The following is a 16,533-nucleotide window of genomic DNA, read 5'->3' on the forward strand; positions in this document are numbered from 1 at the left end:
AGTCGAAGTCAAACATGCAAAGAGTATAAGTTTGGTGTGGTTTGTTTCGGATATTTTCGCAAAGTTACACCAAAAGTGTGAGGGTCAGACCTCATTAGATAGAGAGCTCCTAACCACTAAAGATTTTTACGTTCCCCCTAGATTGTGACTCCCGCTGACATTACGCGTTTGTTTGCTTTTGTTGAGGATCCCATCTTGTAAATTGATTGTTTGTTTGTTTGTTTTTGAATTTCGCACAAAGCTACTCGAGGGTTATCTGTGCTAGCCGTCCCTAATTTAGCAGTGTAAGACTAGAGGGAAGGCAGCTAGTCATCACCACCCACCGCCAACTCTTGGGCTTCTCTTTTACCAACGACCCTCAGATTACGAGTCGCCCGCCTTAACACGCTTGGCCATGCCGGGCCCTTACAAGTTGAGCCGAATGAAGTATCTTCAATCAGCTAAGAACTATGAGTGTGGGCTTGATAATAGTTTGGAACAGACCGCCAGGAAGCTATGTAAAGAGAGAATGACGGGTTATTTCGTGTGTTTTTTTATAACGACAAATAATAGATAGACGTTTCTTAAAAGGCAAAAAAAAGCCTTCTTTTGTATCTAATAACACTTGACCTCCCAATACACCACTTTAACCTCTCAACTAGCTCTTCATCCCTTTGTGCCTCCTCCCCAAATCTTAGAAACGAAACTGAGTTACACAAAGGTTCTTTGTAGTAGCCCGTAATTTTGAACTTGAATAAAACAATGAAAACGGGAAGTCAACAGCACGCGTTGCCAAATCGTTGCGTTACTCTAACGGAACAACTGACTTTGAACGTCTCTTATAACACATCCATGGCCCCAGTGTGTGCGATCCTTTGTATTACTGTTATTATTACTGTGGTAATGAAACGCGAATCATGGACTCTCGAATCCATAATACGACACAATAACCACTACAGGTGTACTGAAAGCTGTTTCCAAAATGTTAGATAAATACGCATTCAGGACAATATACCGTAGGATCCATAATCTGGTGAAGATACAATGATTTGTAAGCCATTATATATGCATTTGTCTCATACAATAAGGAAAGCACCCGTGATACTTTCACCATTTACGAAATTCAACTCAAATTACGCAATTAGATCGTCAAGGTCAGCACGAATTCCGATTAATAAAATGTAGAGTGATAAATAAATAGATTGACTAACAATGTAATCTCCCATAAGCTTGCGGATTTAAAAACGCTAAAATGTGAGATTCGATTCCCCACAGTGAGCAGTGCACAGATAGCCTAGTTCGCTTTTTTTTTTTTCGCAGAAACCACAATTCACAATACTTATAAAACGACAAACATGATGCACACAATCGGCTAGTGTACTAAGGATTTTGAAAATTAATATTATGCAAGTTATCTGTCCTATCGCAAATGGAATGTATAAAATGATGTGGATATGGAAATATAAATAAGCGAGTTGTAGCCTAGAATTCGCTGGCATGATCTTTATTTGGGTGATAATAGCAACAGGTCAAAACTAACAAATCTGTTTTGTTTGTTCCTTTCGAACAGGTGGCAAGAAAAATTGGGAAATTATGTAACTCCTTAAACATCTAATTATTAACAAACTATATGCCTTCTGTATGATAACCACTTTTAACCCGGATGTTACACTCGCTGACTCGTAAATCGTGTGTAATGAAGTTTGATCATTGCTAAAATTAAACCTCAGAAAATGAGTGACTAACCGGCTTGTCGAGTTACAGGTGCGGAAAACACGAGCGTCCAGATTGTCAATGAATAAGATAATCTTGAAGACGTGCTGGTAGTGAAGGCACGTGCACACGGATAATGAATTACGATGGCTTACACGCCACTACTATCGTGTCCCGTTTTCAACGGATATGAGACGACCGTCCTACACACATACACACCCTTTTGAAAGCATTTCGCCTGTTTTAAGGTGTTCTTGAGAAACAAATGTTAAAATCACCTGATAGAAAATATCTAACCAAACGAAACTGTAAGTGAAGAAACAGACGCTAGGATAAAAATGTTACACGGAATGCTAAGCCTTATAAAAGCATAATATACAAAAACAACCACGTTATATAAAGATGTATACATGTGTACGGATGTAATGTTAAAACGGCGCAATCAAACAAAGCAAAATGTGGAGCAAAGTTGGCCTATTCTTTTCATTGCCACATGCAGGATTTAGTTAATTACCTATGAAAAATATTTTACACGTAAGCGCACGTACACATATACTAGCAAAGGTAACACTGTAATGACAGGTACAAAATGTAATGCTGTAAAGGAAGCGTGAGACACCCCCTTCCACAGTTTTATGCTGTGGGGCACGAACCGTTCCTATCATGGCAACTTTTATAGACGGTGTTGGTCGAGCTCCCATTTACAGGATTACGTCGATAAAATTGAAAATGTACTTAAACTGATCGTCCGACTATTATCCATTTAAACTCGATATCTAAGAAAGGGTGGTAGGTACCAGAGTTCCTCTACCACATTTCATCGGCAGTGGTTCAACCAACTCTTCACAACAACTGATGGCAATTGACAGACAAACAAATGAACAACCTGGTTCAAGCATATATATATATATAATTTTAAAAGTACTTTTACGTCTACTTAAGCATGAAATTAACATAATAAATTCATATAAAATCCAGCTCATATTTTAGATACAAGTGATAAAACGTTAAAAGTTTAAATTTACTCATTATCCGGGAGATTATTGTTACCTTTTATTTTAGCTTAATTGTCCAAATCCTGAGCCAGAAGTTAATAAAATTATTGGTCTGGTTCCTGGAATTATAAAATCTCTTACTTGAAAACTCGGAGGAAACTTTTAAAGTTGCGAAATCGCTATCTTTTAAATTTAAATAACTTTCATTGAAGAGTGGATTTCTGCTTTCCATACACGTCTTTTCTCTTCTATAAATGCTCGCTCGCTCGTGCTTTTTCACTGCGCATGTACGAACGTTTATATATATACCTACAAACACACATATGCATTTGTGTGCATATATACTGCAACACAATATAGCCAATGTTTATAGCTCTAGTATACATAAATTTCACATAATGCCTCAACGTTTTGACAGCCTATATTCATATAACTAATGGATGTTATATCAACGTCCCCTACAGGTCAGAGTCTGTAGTAAAATCATTACCCGTATTTTTAATAACAGGAACATAAGTTGTGACAGCAGAATAGCTTTAGTTTGTACTACATGTTCAGATAAGGACACTATGTTTATTGCACATTGTTAATGGGTAACTCTTAGTTCATTTTTAAATAACAACTTTAACTTACAAGTTTAATTTTAAATAAATAACAACAGATAAAACAAAAACGTCACACACACACACACACACACATAGGACAAACAATCAAAAGTATTTTAAAACTCCAGTATGTTCATGGAATGAAGTATCCAAGTGTAAGAGGTATCTATCTGAATGTAGACCCAACACGTCTACTGTACACCCACACACATTGATTCTCATAGAACATTTATCCATATCGATAGATCTTTCTTCTTCTTCGAGAGTTTTATTTGAACAATGGTGTTATTCTTAACTCATTAAGTGCTTAGTTTAACCATAACAATTAATACGGATACAAGCGTACAATTTTTTAGGCCCTTGGTTGTAAAGATAACAGAATATGTGGTAAGTTCTGTAAAGGGGCGTAAAAACAAAAAAATAAGCCGAAAAAAACCTTTTTGCAACAAAAAATAACAAAATTAAATACATTTATGCTGTTTAAACTGGACTTCTGTTCCTTGAATCAGGCATATTGTTTATTATTTTACAAAATTATTATTCTAACAGGGATAAATCTATACTGTTATCAAACCATGCGTATGTGTATGCAGAGAGAACATCTCTTTAACTTAAATGTATGTTTACCAAACAATCCTCTAAACTCTTACCTGCTAATTACTTGTTCTATTTTCATACATGTTGTATTACGTCAAGTAATGCTACTGGTGATGTATAATTAATTGACGTGTACTAGACGTATTACACATAAAACTCGTAAGTTCTCCTGTTTAATAAATTAGGTCTAATAGGGTTTGTCTGACTTCAGTGCAAAGCTGTGCTGTACCTCCAGTGGGATAGTGTTAAATTTTAGCGTCATAAGCCATCGAGCTTGCTGCTGTAACAACAGCTGTCGTGAAATGTTAATAAATAAATACGCTGGCATTGTCATCAGTTTCCTTTAACGTGTCGAATCTCTCAGAAAGGTTCACTGCTTTAAGAGACAGGAGGAACAAGGAAATGTGCCATTTTACAAGATGCGCTAACTACATTTAGACAGAAACGCTCATAATTATCTAGGTTGGATAATGCCTTTAGTTTTAACACTTTTACAAATGAAATTAACATTTCACTCACTGCTGGTGATTGTACAAAGGACCATATCCTGTGGAAAAAAAGATCCTATGACAGGGTAGAAATACAAAATTGACTAGACCTGTCTGTTCTGTGAGTCGTTACTCGTTTAAAATAAATAAAGCTACTAAAGGTCTTCAGTTGAAAAGATTTTACTAAATAAAACTGAACGTTTGTATGAGTTGATGTAAGTTCTGTTTAGTATCCGACATCACTTAGTTTCTGTAGTTTTATTATCACTAAACGCTTGAATTAATATACGTGGTAAAACAAAAACAATCGAAAAAGATAGTTCAGTAACGAAAAAAATAAAACTGTTAAGAATATTCTTGTTTCGTAGACATATTTTACGTAAGGGTAACTAATGTATTTATGATGATATTACTAATTCATTCTACTGTCCTTCTTAATTTTGAACTAACGATCAGTGGAAAAACAGCCACCAGCAGCACCCTACCATCATCATCATCTAATCTAACGGATTGACGGTTACTTTTATAACGCATCCACAGATTAAAGTGTGAGTGCGCGCGCGCAGGCTAATATTGTATTATATCAGATGGATTCGAATCCGGGTCGCCAGACCTAAAATTCAAAGCTCAACCACAGAGCCAACCTTCTCACAGGGGTAAGCCCCCCTCCTTTTTCAGTAATGGGGGATTATTCCCTTCCCATTCCAACGGCAATAATATATACTTTGTTCCATTACAGACTAACTTACCAATTGCACTATAACGCAGCAGTAATAAAAAACAAACAGTATTTAGACAGAAGCCTATATAAAACGCGCTCTTGCAGACGGCGTAGTAACTATTTTAAGTGATTACCACATGACAGTAAAGAACAGCTTTGGCTTCGAAGCTGAAAAACAACAAAAAACAAAAAACAATACATTACCAGTAAATCTTTCCAGCATTAAAACTCTTTAGATAACCGAACCAGTTTAAAAACCTACATAATCAAAACATTTGCGACTCGGTTTTATTTCCATATACATTTTCTTTTATAATGGCGGATGTAAACTTAGCAATCGCAATTTAATCCAATAAATGTATTTGTAGGGCATATGACATTTAAGTCTGTAATTATTATCATTATCTCCCCCACACACACATGCATACAGCATTCCAGTAACCAGATGTTACAGAATCAAGTATCTTAAGATAGTGGATAACAATCCATGGATTATTAAAAAAAGTAATTTGTTATCAGGATATTCTACCATCACTGACAGTCTGTAGTTTCTACAGAGGTTCATCTACTTTCTAATTAAGCATGATCCACAACATTGGTGTCTCAGTGTATGCCTCAGTGGTACGGTTTTATCTTATAGTCTGACTTTCTCATGTGGTACAGTGTTTACGCTGAATCTTTTACAGACATTTCCTCTTGGTGAACTGCTTCCAGCTACAAAAATTGTGTTATTTATTATCACACAAAATCTCTTAAGGCTTTCTCAGTCCTCGACTACCGTGTATGATTTCTTTTCGAGTATATTCGCACAAAGCAACCTTAGAGTTTTTGTTCCTAACTTTGAGCTGATAAAGTACAAGAAAGAAGACTAAACAACCAACAGCACCCACCGCTAACGTTTGAGATACTCTAACTGAATAGTGGGTTTTAGCTGTCGATCTATGAACGCACTCACAGCATAATTTGTTTTTCGGTAACGAGCTGCAAACCATAGACCTCAAACCCACATTTCATAAGTTCGGATCATGGAGGTCTCTGGCGCGTGTTTTATACATGTTCATTAAAAAATTGTAAATTACCACAAGCATTTAATATATACGATTTTAAAATAGCATTTCCAATGATTTATATGATATATAAAGATTCATGATTTTGTTTAAATTCATGCTTTAATTTTTTTATTTTATTTTTATTTATTTTTACGCTTTGCAATGTTAGTGAAAATCAAAACGAAAACGGAGCATGGCGTCAAACCTGAAATATCTATACATGCAAGTTACTAAAACGTGTTTTATTTAACATACTTTATTACGTTTTTTACTTTCTTTTACCTTGTGAAATTTTAACACAAATTTCATAAACGTACATCTGTACAAAATCATAAGTTTTCTTTAGCCAATAAAAACTTGAGTTTTGCTTGCTTGAGGAATTTTTAATACAGAACTTTCTTGCTAGTGTCATCATTTTTTTTTTTTTTTTAAATCCACCTTAAATTCTTGATGAGAAATCCGACAATCTATACATTTATGATGATCGCATGTATAGCTGACAAATATTTAAAATCTATACAGCTGCTAAGCATGATGACAAGAGTTCTTAGCTTCTATATTGTGTACAGTTGCTGGGGTGAAACGTAGACGTCTGACACCGAAATAAAATATCGTAATAAAAACTGCTTACACCGTACGTTTGGAAAATCATGTAATACAATAATACTGCAAGGCACAAGCCAAGGTTAACGAGCTCGCTCGATACCCATAATACCATCGAACGTGTACGTGCAAGAGTAAATTTAGTAAACAGTTTCGAGATTCAATATCGCATTGTGCAGCAGAAACAAAAACAATTTAATTAGAATGAGATGTCTTTAAGGAGAAACAGTTTACATATGTCTTCAAAAAATTCAACAGCTGTCATCTGCTTATATGAACTAGATACGATCAGCTTTCCTCTCACACAAAGGGCACCTTTGATTTCGTTAGTTTTCTCGAAATAAGAAATAGTGAAATGACCCACACAAGTATGCTAATTTACAAACATGACTAACATATTCAAAGGTTAAATGTTTGGTATGTAGACCAAGTTTCAAAATTTCTAATTGCTATAACAATATTTTCACGTTCTCATGGTTTTTCTCACAAACATTCTGTTGAAGTTACACGGGAAACAATTATGTAATTCTGATCAGAAATTTAGTTTTATATGATTCATGAACTGAAAATCGGATTATATATTAATTTTCTCAGAATCTATAGGGCTAACATAAAGATACATTTTCCCACACTACAGTGTTACTATTACGGGGATAAGTATCTAGGCCTTAAAAAAACCCTTCTTACATCAATGATAGTGTCCTATATAATAAACCTGGCTCAGTAGAGCAGTTTCCACAACAATAGGTTTCTGCATAGTACACTGATGTCAATGTTTGCTCCCTTCTTTCTGAAGTCCATTATCAACTATATGCAACAATGAACGCTGAGAACCAGTTTCAAAAACTCAAAGAAATGGTATAGCAGGAATGTGTTTGCACTTCTATTTTGTGTAGGAACTGGCATGTTGACTTAGACATGTAACTGGATGCTATGTCTTGACAAAGCCACATCTTATTAGCATGCAATCCACACAAGAATGGATGCAGTGGCGTTCAATTAGCCTGACAGTATAGAATATTTATTTTTAGAATTTTTTCAACGTTTTTCAGTATATAACTTACCAATACAGCTGCAACCTGTAACTACTATAAACTCCTTTGACAAAACTTCCACAATATAATCCATACCAGTGGTTCCCAACCATCAGTCCACAATCCAGTGATGACTGACAAGAAGACTTCAACCAGTATGCAGGATGATTTTAAAAACATACATTTTAAATTTAGTACTGAAGTACAATGTTTCACAGCTTGATATAAAATAACTGTAAAAAGTGAATATGAACAGGATATGGTCTTTAAAAGTTTGATATTGGTACTAGAAGGTCCTCTATTGCATTACATACAGGACAATCAAAAATTGTCCAAACTTTTACAAACACTTAAGAAGTCAAATCTTCATCCAATGAAGTGATGAGTTACTTTCATTTTTTGCACTCTACATACCATCCATATAGATTCAGATTATTTTTCTTCTAATTGATAATTTGGAATTGGAAAAGTATACAATAATAATAGTTAGTGATATGGAAGAATGTGTTGTAAAACATGGATACAATAATAATAGTTAGTGATATGGGAGAATGTGTTGTAAAACATGGAGCTACTGCGCTTCATCAAGCTTATTACTGATCAACAGAATGAACTACAGTTGCATGCCTTAGGAATATTTAATCTATATAAGTGGGTGTAGGTGTGTGTGTGAAGATGGAAAAACACCTCTTCCTTTAGAGACTGCAGTAGGACAATACTTTAGAGCAGTTTCATTTAAAATCAATGAGATGCATTTTACATTACCTTTGTTTGTACTGAACATGAAGCTTGCTGTCTATAATTTACACAAGTTCTATTAAAAATTTCTCACACATTGACAAAATATACATATGGGTTGTTTTAACTAGTGCACCATATACAGGTGATTTAAGTCAGGTGTTGTTTCAAACACAAAATGTATGCCACCCATCATGACTCATAAACAGCAGTTTTTAACTACAACTTGAAAGAGATTACCATATATGCATTAAAGGAAAGAAAACTAATAAACAAAATCAACTTCTGATTGACACTAAGTAAACAAGATTCTATAGCTGAAATTCTGTCTAACATTTAACATTATTTTTGTAGCTCTAACATTCATTGGAAGATAACCTTATATATAACATAATTATACTCAAATAGGTACCACACCTCAATTAGAATACTGTACACAGTTTGGGTCTCCTTATCTAAAGAAAAAGATACTGAGTTATTACACTAGGTTTATAGGGAGGCTAGTAGATAAAATGCAAGTTTATGGGGGAAAAACACTTACCTCTAAAGAACAAAATATACTATTCTGATTAAAGTTGAATACTATCAGAACCAGATAATTGCTCATTCACATACAACAATTAATAATCATGTCCCCTCTAATTCTTACAAATTGGTTTTACTATCATGTTGTAATATAAAACAAAAAACAAACAGCCTAGTGACTCTACTACATGTCACAACCTTCCAACAACATTGAGCATAACACAAATTCAGTTTAAAAACAAGTAGTAATATTTCATATTAAATCTAACCTATTTAACATAATTTTATTTTAAAATAACTTTTCATTGTGTGTTTATTATTCTATAACATCAGCTCCATTGAAAGATTTTTTTACTACATCTATTTGTGTTGTTGTCAACCATGTATTAGTTTTTGACTCTTTCTCAAAAACTAATGCATGTTAGTTCATGTGCTTTTCTGCTTTATCCCAGCTACTGCTGGAGTTTAATTTAAAACTGATATTTACCTATACATGTAAAACAAATATGAGATAAGATAATAATACAAAACATTTTGTTTTTTTGTGACAGACCCTACAAGATAAAAGCACTTCTAAACTTTTATTTTTTTCTGCAAATTATCTCTTTTGGAAAAAAATTCAACTATATTGAATAGTGAACAGTTTTAACTTTTTTCTTTTTTTAAACTTGCTGTTGGCATTTGAATTAAAATGTAGTTTTTATTCAGTTTCATAAAACTAAAGTTTTTTAACAGTTAAGCTTTGTTTACTTAAGTGAGGAAGGCATAAATACATGAGATATTTACACACAGTATCTTTATTAGTACTAATGGGATGAAATTTTCCATTCAAAGAATCATGAATGGTAATTCAAAGATGTAGGATACTTGGTTTTATTAAGAGAAAAGTGTAAAACTATTATTTAATTGCAAAGAGAAAAATAAGAACAAATGTTATAAGTTCTACTAAACACAACTGATATACATTATGTGTAATAAATACTTATTATTTATAACATAAGTACCATCAATAGTTTTACTAAAAGTATCTGGGTCACTATCACTTATGTAATATTTCTAAAATAAGTAATATTTAGCATGTTTTTTAACAACTGATATGTTGTATATAAGTAATTATTCTTTGAAGATGGCATTGCACTCACAGATACCAACATGTACATACAGTACTGTACTTTAGCCATCAGTTTGTAATGCAATCATTTTCATTCTGCAATGGTGTACATCTAACAACTAGCAATGTAACTAGCAATATGTAACAGTGTGCCAGTCTATTAAGTATGAACACGAAGCTGTGAAGATATAGAATGATATACAAGCAAGTCAATGACTAACCTTGCACATCAAAGAAAAGAAAATGATGGTGTTAGCACAAAAGATACTTCATGTGAAAGATACAGAAGTACATAGATTCAATCTCCCTTTTAGAGAGCAGATTAGAACTAAGTACTTCTAGAAGATACATACAACATGTAGAGAAGCATAAGATACCGAAACTACAAAAATATCAAGGTGGTTTATTTATAAAAGAGTGTATTGAAAATATTAGATATGTTTATTTTGTTTTAGGTTTCTTTAAAAGTACAGGCAGTAGACAATATTAAGATTCTTACTGGTTGAAAATGTAGAGCTAAATATAATCCTGTACATTCACTTTATTCTAAAATTCCATAAGGGAAAGAAAATCAGAAAGGTAAAGAAAAAAAAAGTTGAATCTTTGATTTTTTTCCATTAGTACTATATATTCAAATGTTTGCACTGTAAAATGACACTCCTCCTAAAGATAAAACTGCTATAAATAGTATGCCCCCTACATAAATATACAGGTTACACAAGACAGAATATTGTCTTTACTTCAAAACAGGGGTTCCCAACCTTTTGGCACTCACGACATGAAAATGTAATTGATGAAATAAAATTAATGTTATCCCAAGCTACTTCTAACAAGGCTACGCGACTCCCCTGCCAAGGCTTTGCGACCCCTTGGGGGGTCGCGACCCACCGGTTGGGAACCCCTGCTTCAAAATAACAAAGCTTATCTAGATATTTTTGTTCTCTTTTGCTGTTATAAACATTTTTCTCACCGTACTCTGTGTTTTTTGTACATTTGCTGACCTCTTTTTACTTAAGTTTTTAAATTTAATTCTCTGAAACCTCATTCTGAGGATTTCTCTCTGAAAAACCACATTCATGCACAATAGCTGGACTCAATATCTAATGGAGAAAGACAGATGCAACTTTTTTTTCCTAGTTTACTAACTCAGAGAAAACAGCTACAGCATTCTAATTCCCTAAAGTGTTAATGTACTGGCATACCATATCTTGGTTTTAATAAAAAAAACAAAACAACTAGTAACCAACTAAATTACCTTACAATATGGTATTATTTGTAGATAGTTTTTTTCTCAAACTCTTGATATGCTTGGATTTTATCATCTTACAAAGATCAGCTATTAATCTGGTGATATGTACATAGAAATATACAAGTCCACTAAGCTGTATATGTGACATTGAACTCCTACTGGAAATAATCATGTTTATCACAAGTTCTCTAGTCCCCAAAATATACACAGTATTCCTTCTTATTACACATTTTAAATCTCCTTTGTACTTTAACTGTGCTACCTAATATTTAGTCAGGTTGCTGGAAACAGAATCTTTGTAATCTAGAAGTCATTTAATTTATAAACATTTTGTGTTCAATTGTTTTTTTTATCAAAGTGATATTTCATAAATATGAATTCCCAAAACAATAAATGATATTACAAGAAATTTCACAATCTGTTTAAAGCTAACACAGAAACACTGTACATATATTAATTCATTATTTAAACTATATAAAATTCTAACAAGCTATAAAAATCTGACTTTAACATGTATCTTCTATAACAGCTTTACTAAATAATACTAGGATTTTTTCACTTTAGGAAGATTTTAAAAATATTTTCTAGATAAATGTTTAGTTGAAATTTCAAACACAGTATATATTCTAAATATATGTGTTGATCAAGAATTAAGGCATTATTAAGTATAGACAGTAAAATTATGTAATTTACATCAAAATGGTTTAACAATGCATTTCAAATGGTTATGTAAAGTGCACATTGAATACCATAAGCATTAAGTTACTTGGGAACAACAGAGGCATCAAACAGCAAATAATCTGTAATCTTAAGCTGACAGAGCTGGTTCAAAATTGTTATAAATGAAGTTAACTGCTACCAGTAAATCTATATTGTCTATTCCTTTAACAAACCACCAGGTGGTGCTAAAAGATTTCTTTCTTTTTTTTGTACTTAAGAGGCTATATCACCCTTGTAACAATTCATCAACATCAAAGCACTACATTTTTTTTTTTTTATAATGAGCATAATCAGGTAAACTGTAGTCTCACTTTTCCTTTATCAAACCAATAAACTTCTAAACATATTGACAGAGTCACATAATAATAGCAAACTATTGAGATAGTTATAAATTTTTGGAATGCATTGTTATTTGATTGTATTAATTAAATTCCCAGTCATATAGTTCAAACCATGTAAAACAAACTTTTCTTGCATGAAAGATTTAGTGAGAAGCAGTGGGGTAATGCTAAATTTTATAATGCCAGAACCATCAGGGTAAATATTTCATGTTCAAAATCCAATTTCTACTTTTCTGAGTCCATTTCCAGTAAAGAAAATATATGCAGTACAGCTGATATGGGTATTAACACTTTATTAACCTGAAGATGACCTGGAAAGGTCAAAACGTTGTTCTCTGCTTTATTAGTAAAAGTGTTAATATCCAAACCAGCCATTCTAAGATACATTTTTATTTTAAGTGGGTTTTTTGTCATCAAGAATATGCAGTACAAATTATTTGGGGCTACTTACATTAGTACTAAACTGAATAGTTACATTACCAAAAGGAAATAAACCAATGTAAATTGTCTTTTAGTTACCAGTTAACTTTTGAAGTTCCACTATGAGAGGAACAAAACAGCTAAAACAAATCAAACAGTATACTAAACACAAATATCAAAATACATGTTAGTGAAGCCAAAAAAGGAAATTATTTAAATCTATACTTAATTATTTTTGAGTGTCAACAAAACTTAATTTTGTGTTTTAAACATGATACAAGAGTAAGAACAATATTCTTTAATGATGTTGCATTTCCTTGTTAAGCCACACTGTGAATATTTTGAAATTAATTACTTAAATTATTAGATTACAAAACTTTCAGTTCCAACAAGTATTTGCTAATTTTGCTGAATACAATAAAATCATATTACAAGTTAGCACAAGTTAGAAGCTACACTGAAGCCCTTGTATTCTTGTAGATAAATAACATTTACCCAGCTATACATCTACTCTGCAGGTTTCACATGTAATTCATTGTGACTGTAAGATTTTAATACTTCTACATGCCTGTGACAGTTTGTAATCAACATTCTTTAGTTTTTATTTCATTAAAATACAGAAATGCCTCCCATAAACTTAATGAGAACGTTTGTATCTTCATTAAAACATTTACTAACACTATTCATAAACAGTTGAAGTGAACAGAGAACATTCATCTATTAAACGTATTTGACAAAGAAGTTCATTTCTGATATTGCTGTTCTTATAAAATTTTGACATAATATATGGAGTCTTCCTATAGCAAATGTTTTCATCAAACTATTACTATTATATAAGAATTACGTTTTTCAAGTATGAATGAAGATTATACAAATTTTAAGAACTTCTACTAGAAATACTTTCCTGCAAACAGACAATCTGCAAATTCATAAAGTTTACAAAATCTCCAACTTTAAACGTTTACTAATTACCAGCTCTACTGTTAATACCATATTTGTGATTGACATTTACAATTATTTCTATAGCTACATTAGCCATAAGCCTTATTATGCCTCAATATCTCAGGCAACAGACCGAAAATATTAAAAGCTACAATAACAACATTAACAAGTATACAAATAACAAATTAAAAACGACTAACAAAATCAAATGTTCTTTAAATACTAATTTAGTAATTAGTAAATAAGGTTTAAACCTCAACAACTAAACATAAATAACATATAACAAACCCAGTATTGATATATTAATAATAACGGAAATAAAAGTGCTACCAGTGTTTGTATTAAGCATGTTCTATATTTATCTCTCTGTCAATTTAGTCGCGTGGTTATTTCATATTCGAAATATTAATTTGTATTGATCCGGAAAGTGGGTTTCTACAGCTAATAATATTGTAGTATATACAATTTATTTCAAGTTCAACGTAAATAATAATAAATAAAGTATTTTGGATTAGATCACTGATAACCAGAACGAGCGCAATATGTTAAGCCTAAAAGTCTAAATTTAACTTATCGCAATAAGAAGTATCTGCGGGAATCAGCCATGGCAACGCTTTACGTTTAAACACGGTACTATTTCAGTCACCATCTACGTAAGTTGACTCAACTTCTGAAGTGAATGACTTGGAGCTTGATGTTCAAAGTTGAACGATTAACAATTTTTTTAGAATTTTAGTTAGAAACTAGTTAATATAAAATAAAAACAGCTTACATATTCCTTCTTCATAGAAATACCACGCCTCAAGAAGATTTCAACAGTCCAAGAAAAAGAATACCGACTAACTTTACACAGACATACATACATACACACACTCACTTATTCACCATGTGATTACCTAACTTACTCATTTACTGCAGTCGCGTTTCTTATGCTAACGACCTCGTCTGTGCAATGCGACATCTGTTGTTAAACAATAGAACTGTAAACATGACACTCAATGTTTAATCCCAGTTAACGTAAAGAGATTTTAAAATGTGTAGAGACAGAGAAGTTTTCTTGTTTTAAAGCAAAATTTATATTCATAAAATAAGAGATATATTTCACAACTAATTATACATCTGTCTATGTTAAAGAAATAAAGGCTTTCTGGATTTCGGAGAAAGAGAAATTTGAACGTGGTAACATGATTAATATGACTAACAACCTTTCATTAGATGTCTCTAAATTAGTATTTATATTTTAACAAGAAGCTTTGTTCTATGTCTTATACAGTCGAGACCTTCTTTATTTATTTCATTTTAAATTACTTTTACAACATATTCTCAGTTTATAAAATATTATACTCCATTTTATTGATACTAATTGGACTTATTTAGCTCTAACTCTGTATACTTTAGTGTGTACAATGCAGCTTCAAAGTTTGACTCAGTTCTTATAACATAAGTAATCTTGCTTAGTCAACAAACAAGTCATTCATTACCAGAGTAACAAATCAACTTAAGGTCCAAATCATAACCTAAAATTTTGTTCCCACAACTAAAAAGTTATTTGCATATAAACTAACTGAAGATTGTAAATAAATGTACTGAATGATGTTAAGATTTTATCTAAAATTGTCAATATTTTTTATGGATACTCCAATAACTTATTTCCTTGAACAAGGATTTCTTAATCTGAATACCGGTGTTCGAAAATAAGCTTATCTGCTAAAAGATGATTGGCCATTCTAAGGTGAGAAATAGGATTCTATTTTGCGTGCAGGATTGACTAGTTTTTGTTCGTGATAAAGTAAACAATATGTGACGGCATCAGGCTTGGCGTTACGTCTATTAGAGTTCTTCTGATAGCAAGTAAAACAGGCCCGGCATGTCCAGGCGGTTAAGCCCGCTTGACCCGTAATCTGAGGGTCGCGGGTTCGACTCTCCGTCACACCAAACATGTTTGCTCTTCCGGCTATGGGGGTGTTATTATGTGGCAGTCAATCCCACTATTCGTAGATAAAAGAGTGACTCAAGGGTTGGCGGTAGTTGGTGATGACTAGTTGCCTTCTCGCTAGTCCTACACTGCTAAATTAGGAACTGCTAACGTAAATAGTCCTCGTGTAGCTCTGTGTGAAATTCAAACATCAAGTAAAATTGTTTTTTCAGGGAATAAAATAGTTCCGTAACTAGTTTTTTTCTACTTTTTTAATTAGATATTCGTTTTTAAGACAACTAGTTTCTTTTCAAATTAACTTGAAAGTAATGTTTTCGGGAGTAATCAATCACTAAACTTGGGTTAGTTTAAACCCATTTTTGTCCAAATAGTCTAGTACTTCAGGTAGAACCTAAAAAAAAGGAAAAATTATATAATTAAGTCTAATTTGACCAATTCTTTTGAATCGTGTAAATCTTTCATTAAATCATAAGTTGAATTCTTTGTTCATTGTTCAAGTAAGAATTGTCAGGGTTAGGATTAAATGTAAGAAAAGCACAATTTTCAAAATTTAAAAGTAGCATCCAAGTCTTTATCAATCTATTTAATATTCTCAGGTACACTGATTTTCTTTTAAGAGTCGTAACATGGGACTTGCATAATAACGGGAGATTTGAGCATCTTTGCTTATGTAGAATAACATTTTATGTAGAATCAAATTCCATTCCCTGACTTTTCATTGCAGAGAATGAAAAAGACTAGATGCAGTGTAAAACAAATTGAAACAA

The 16,533-nt window shown here is 32.5% G+C and overlaps 1 protein-coding gene across 3 annotated transcripts in view; it reads right to left on the reverse strand.

Moving 5' to 3' along the window:
• The window catches only part of LOC143246476 (uncharacterized), a 112,368-nt gene extending 97,614 nt beyond the window's left edge, over positions 1 to 14,754 (reverse strand). Inside the window, exon 1 of one of the 3 annotated variants that reach the window (XM_076493260.1) lies at positions 14,603 to 14,754. In XM_076493260.1, the coding sequence (XP_076349375.1) occupies positions 14,603 to 14,604 (2 nt within the window). In that variant the 5' untranslated portion in view covers positions 14,605 to 14,754. The remainder of the gene's footprint in view (positions 1 to 14,602) is intronic. The other 2 variants (XM_076493258.1, XM_076493261.1) reach the window with 2 other exon arrangements.
• Between the last annotated feature and the right edge of the window lie 1,779 nt (positions 14,755 to 16,533).

Source organism: Tachypleus tridentatus, chromosome 3 (assembly GCF_004210375.1).
Source record: "Tachypleus tridentatus isolate NWPU-2018 chromosome 3, ASM421037v1, whole genome shotgun sequence".
In the NCBI taxonomy this organism is placed as follows: domain Eukaryota; kingdom Metazoa; phylum Arthropoda; class Merostomata; order Xiphosura; family Limulidae; genus Tachypleus; species Tachypleus tridentatus.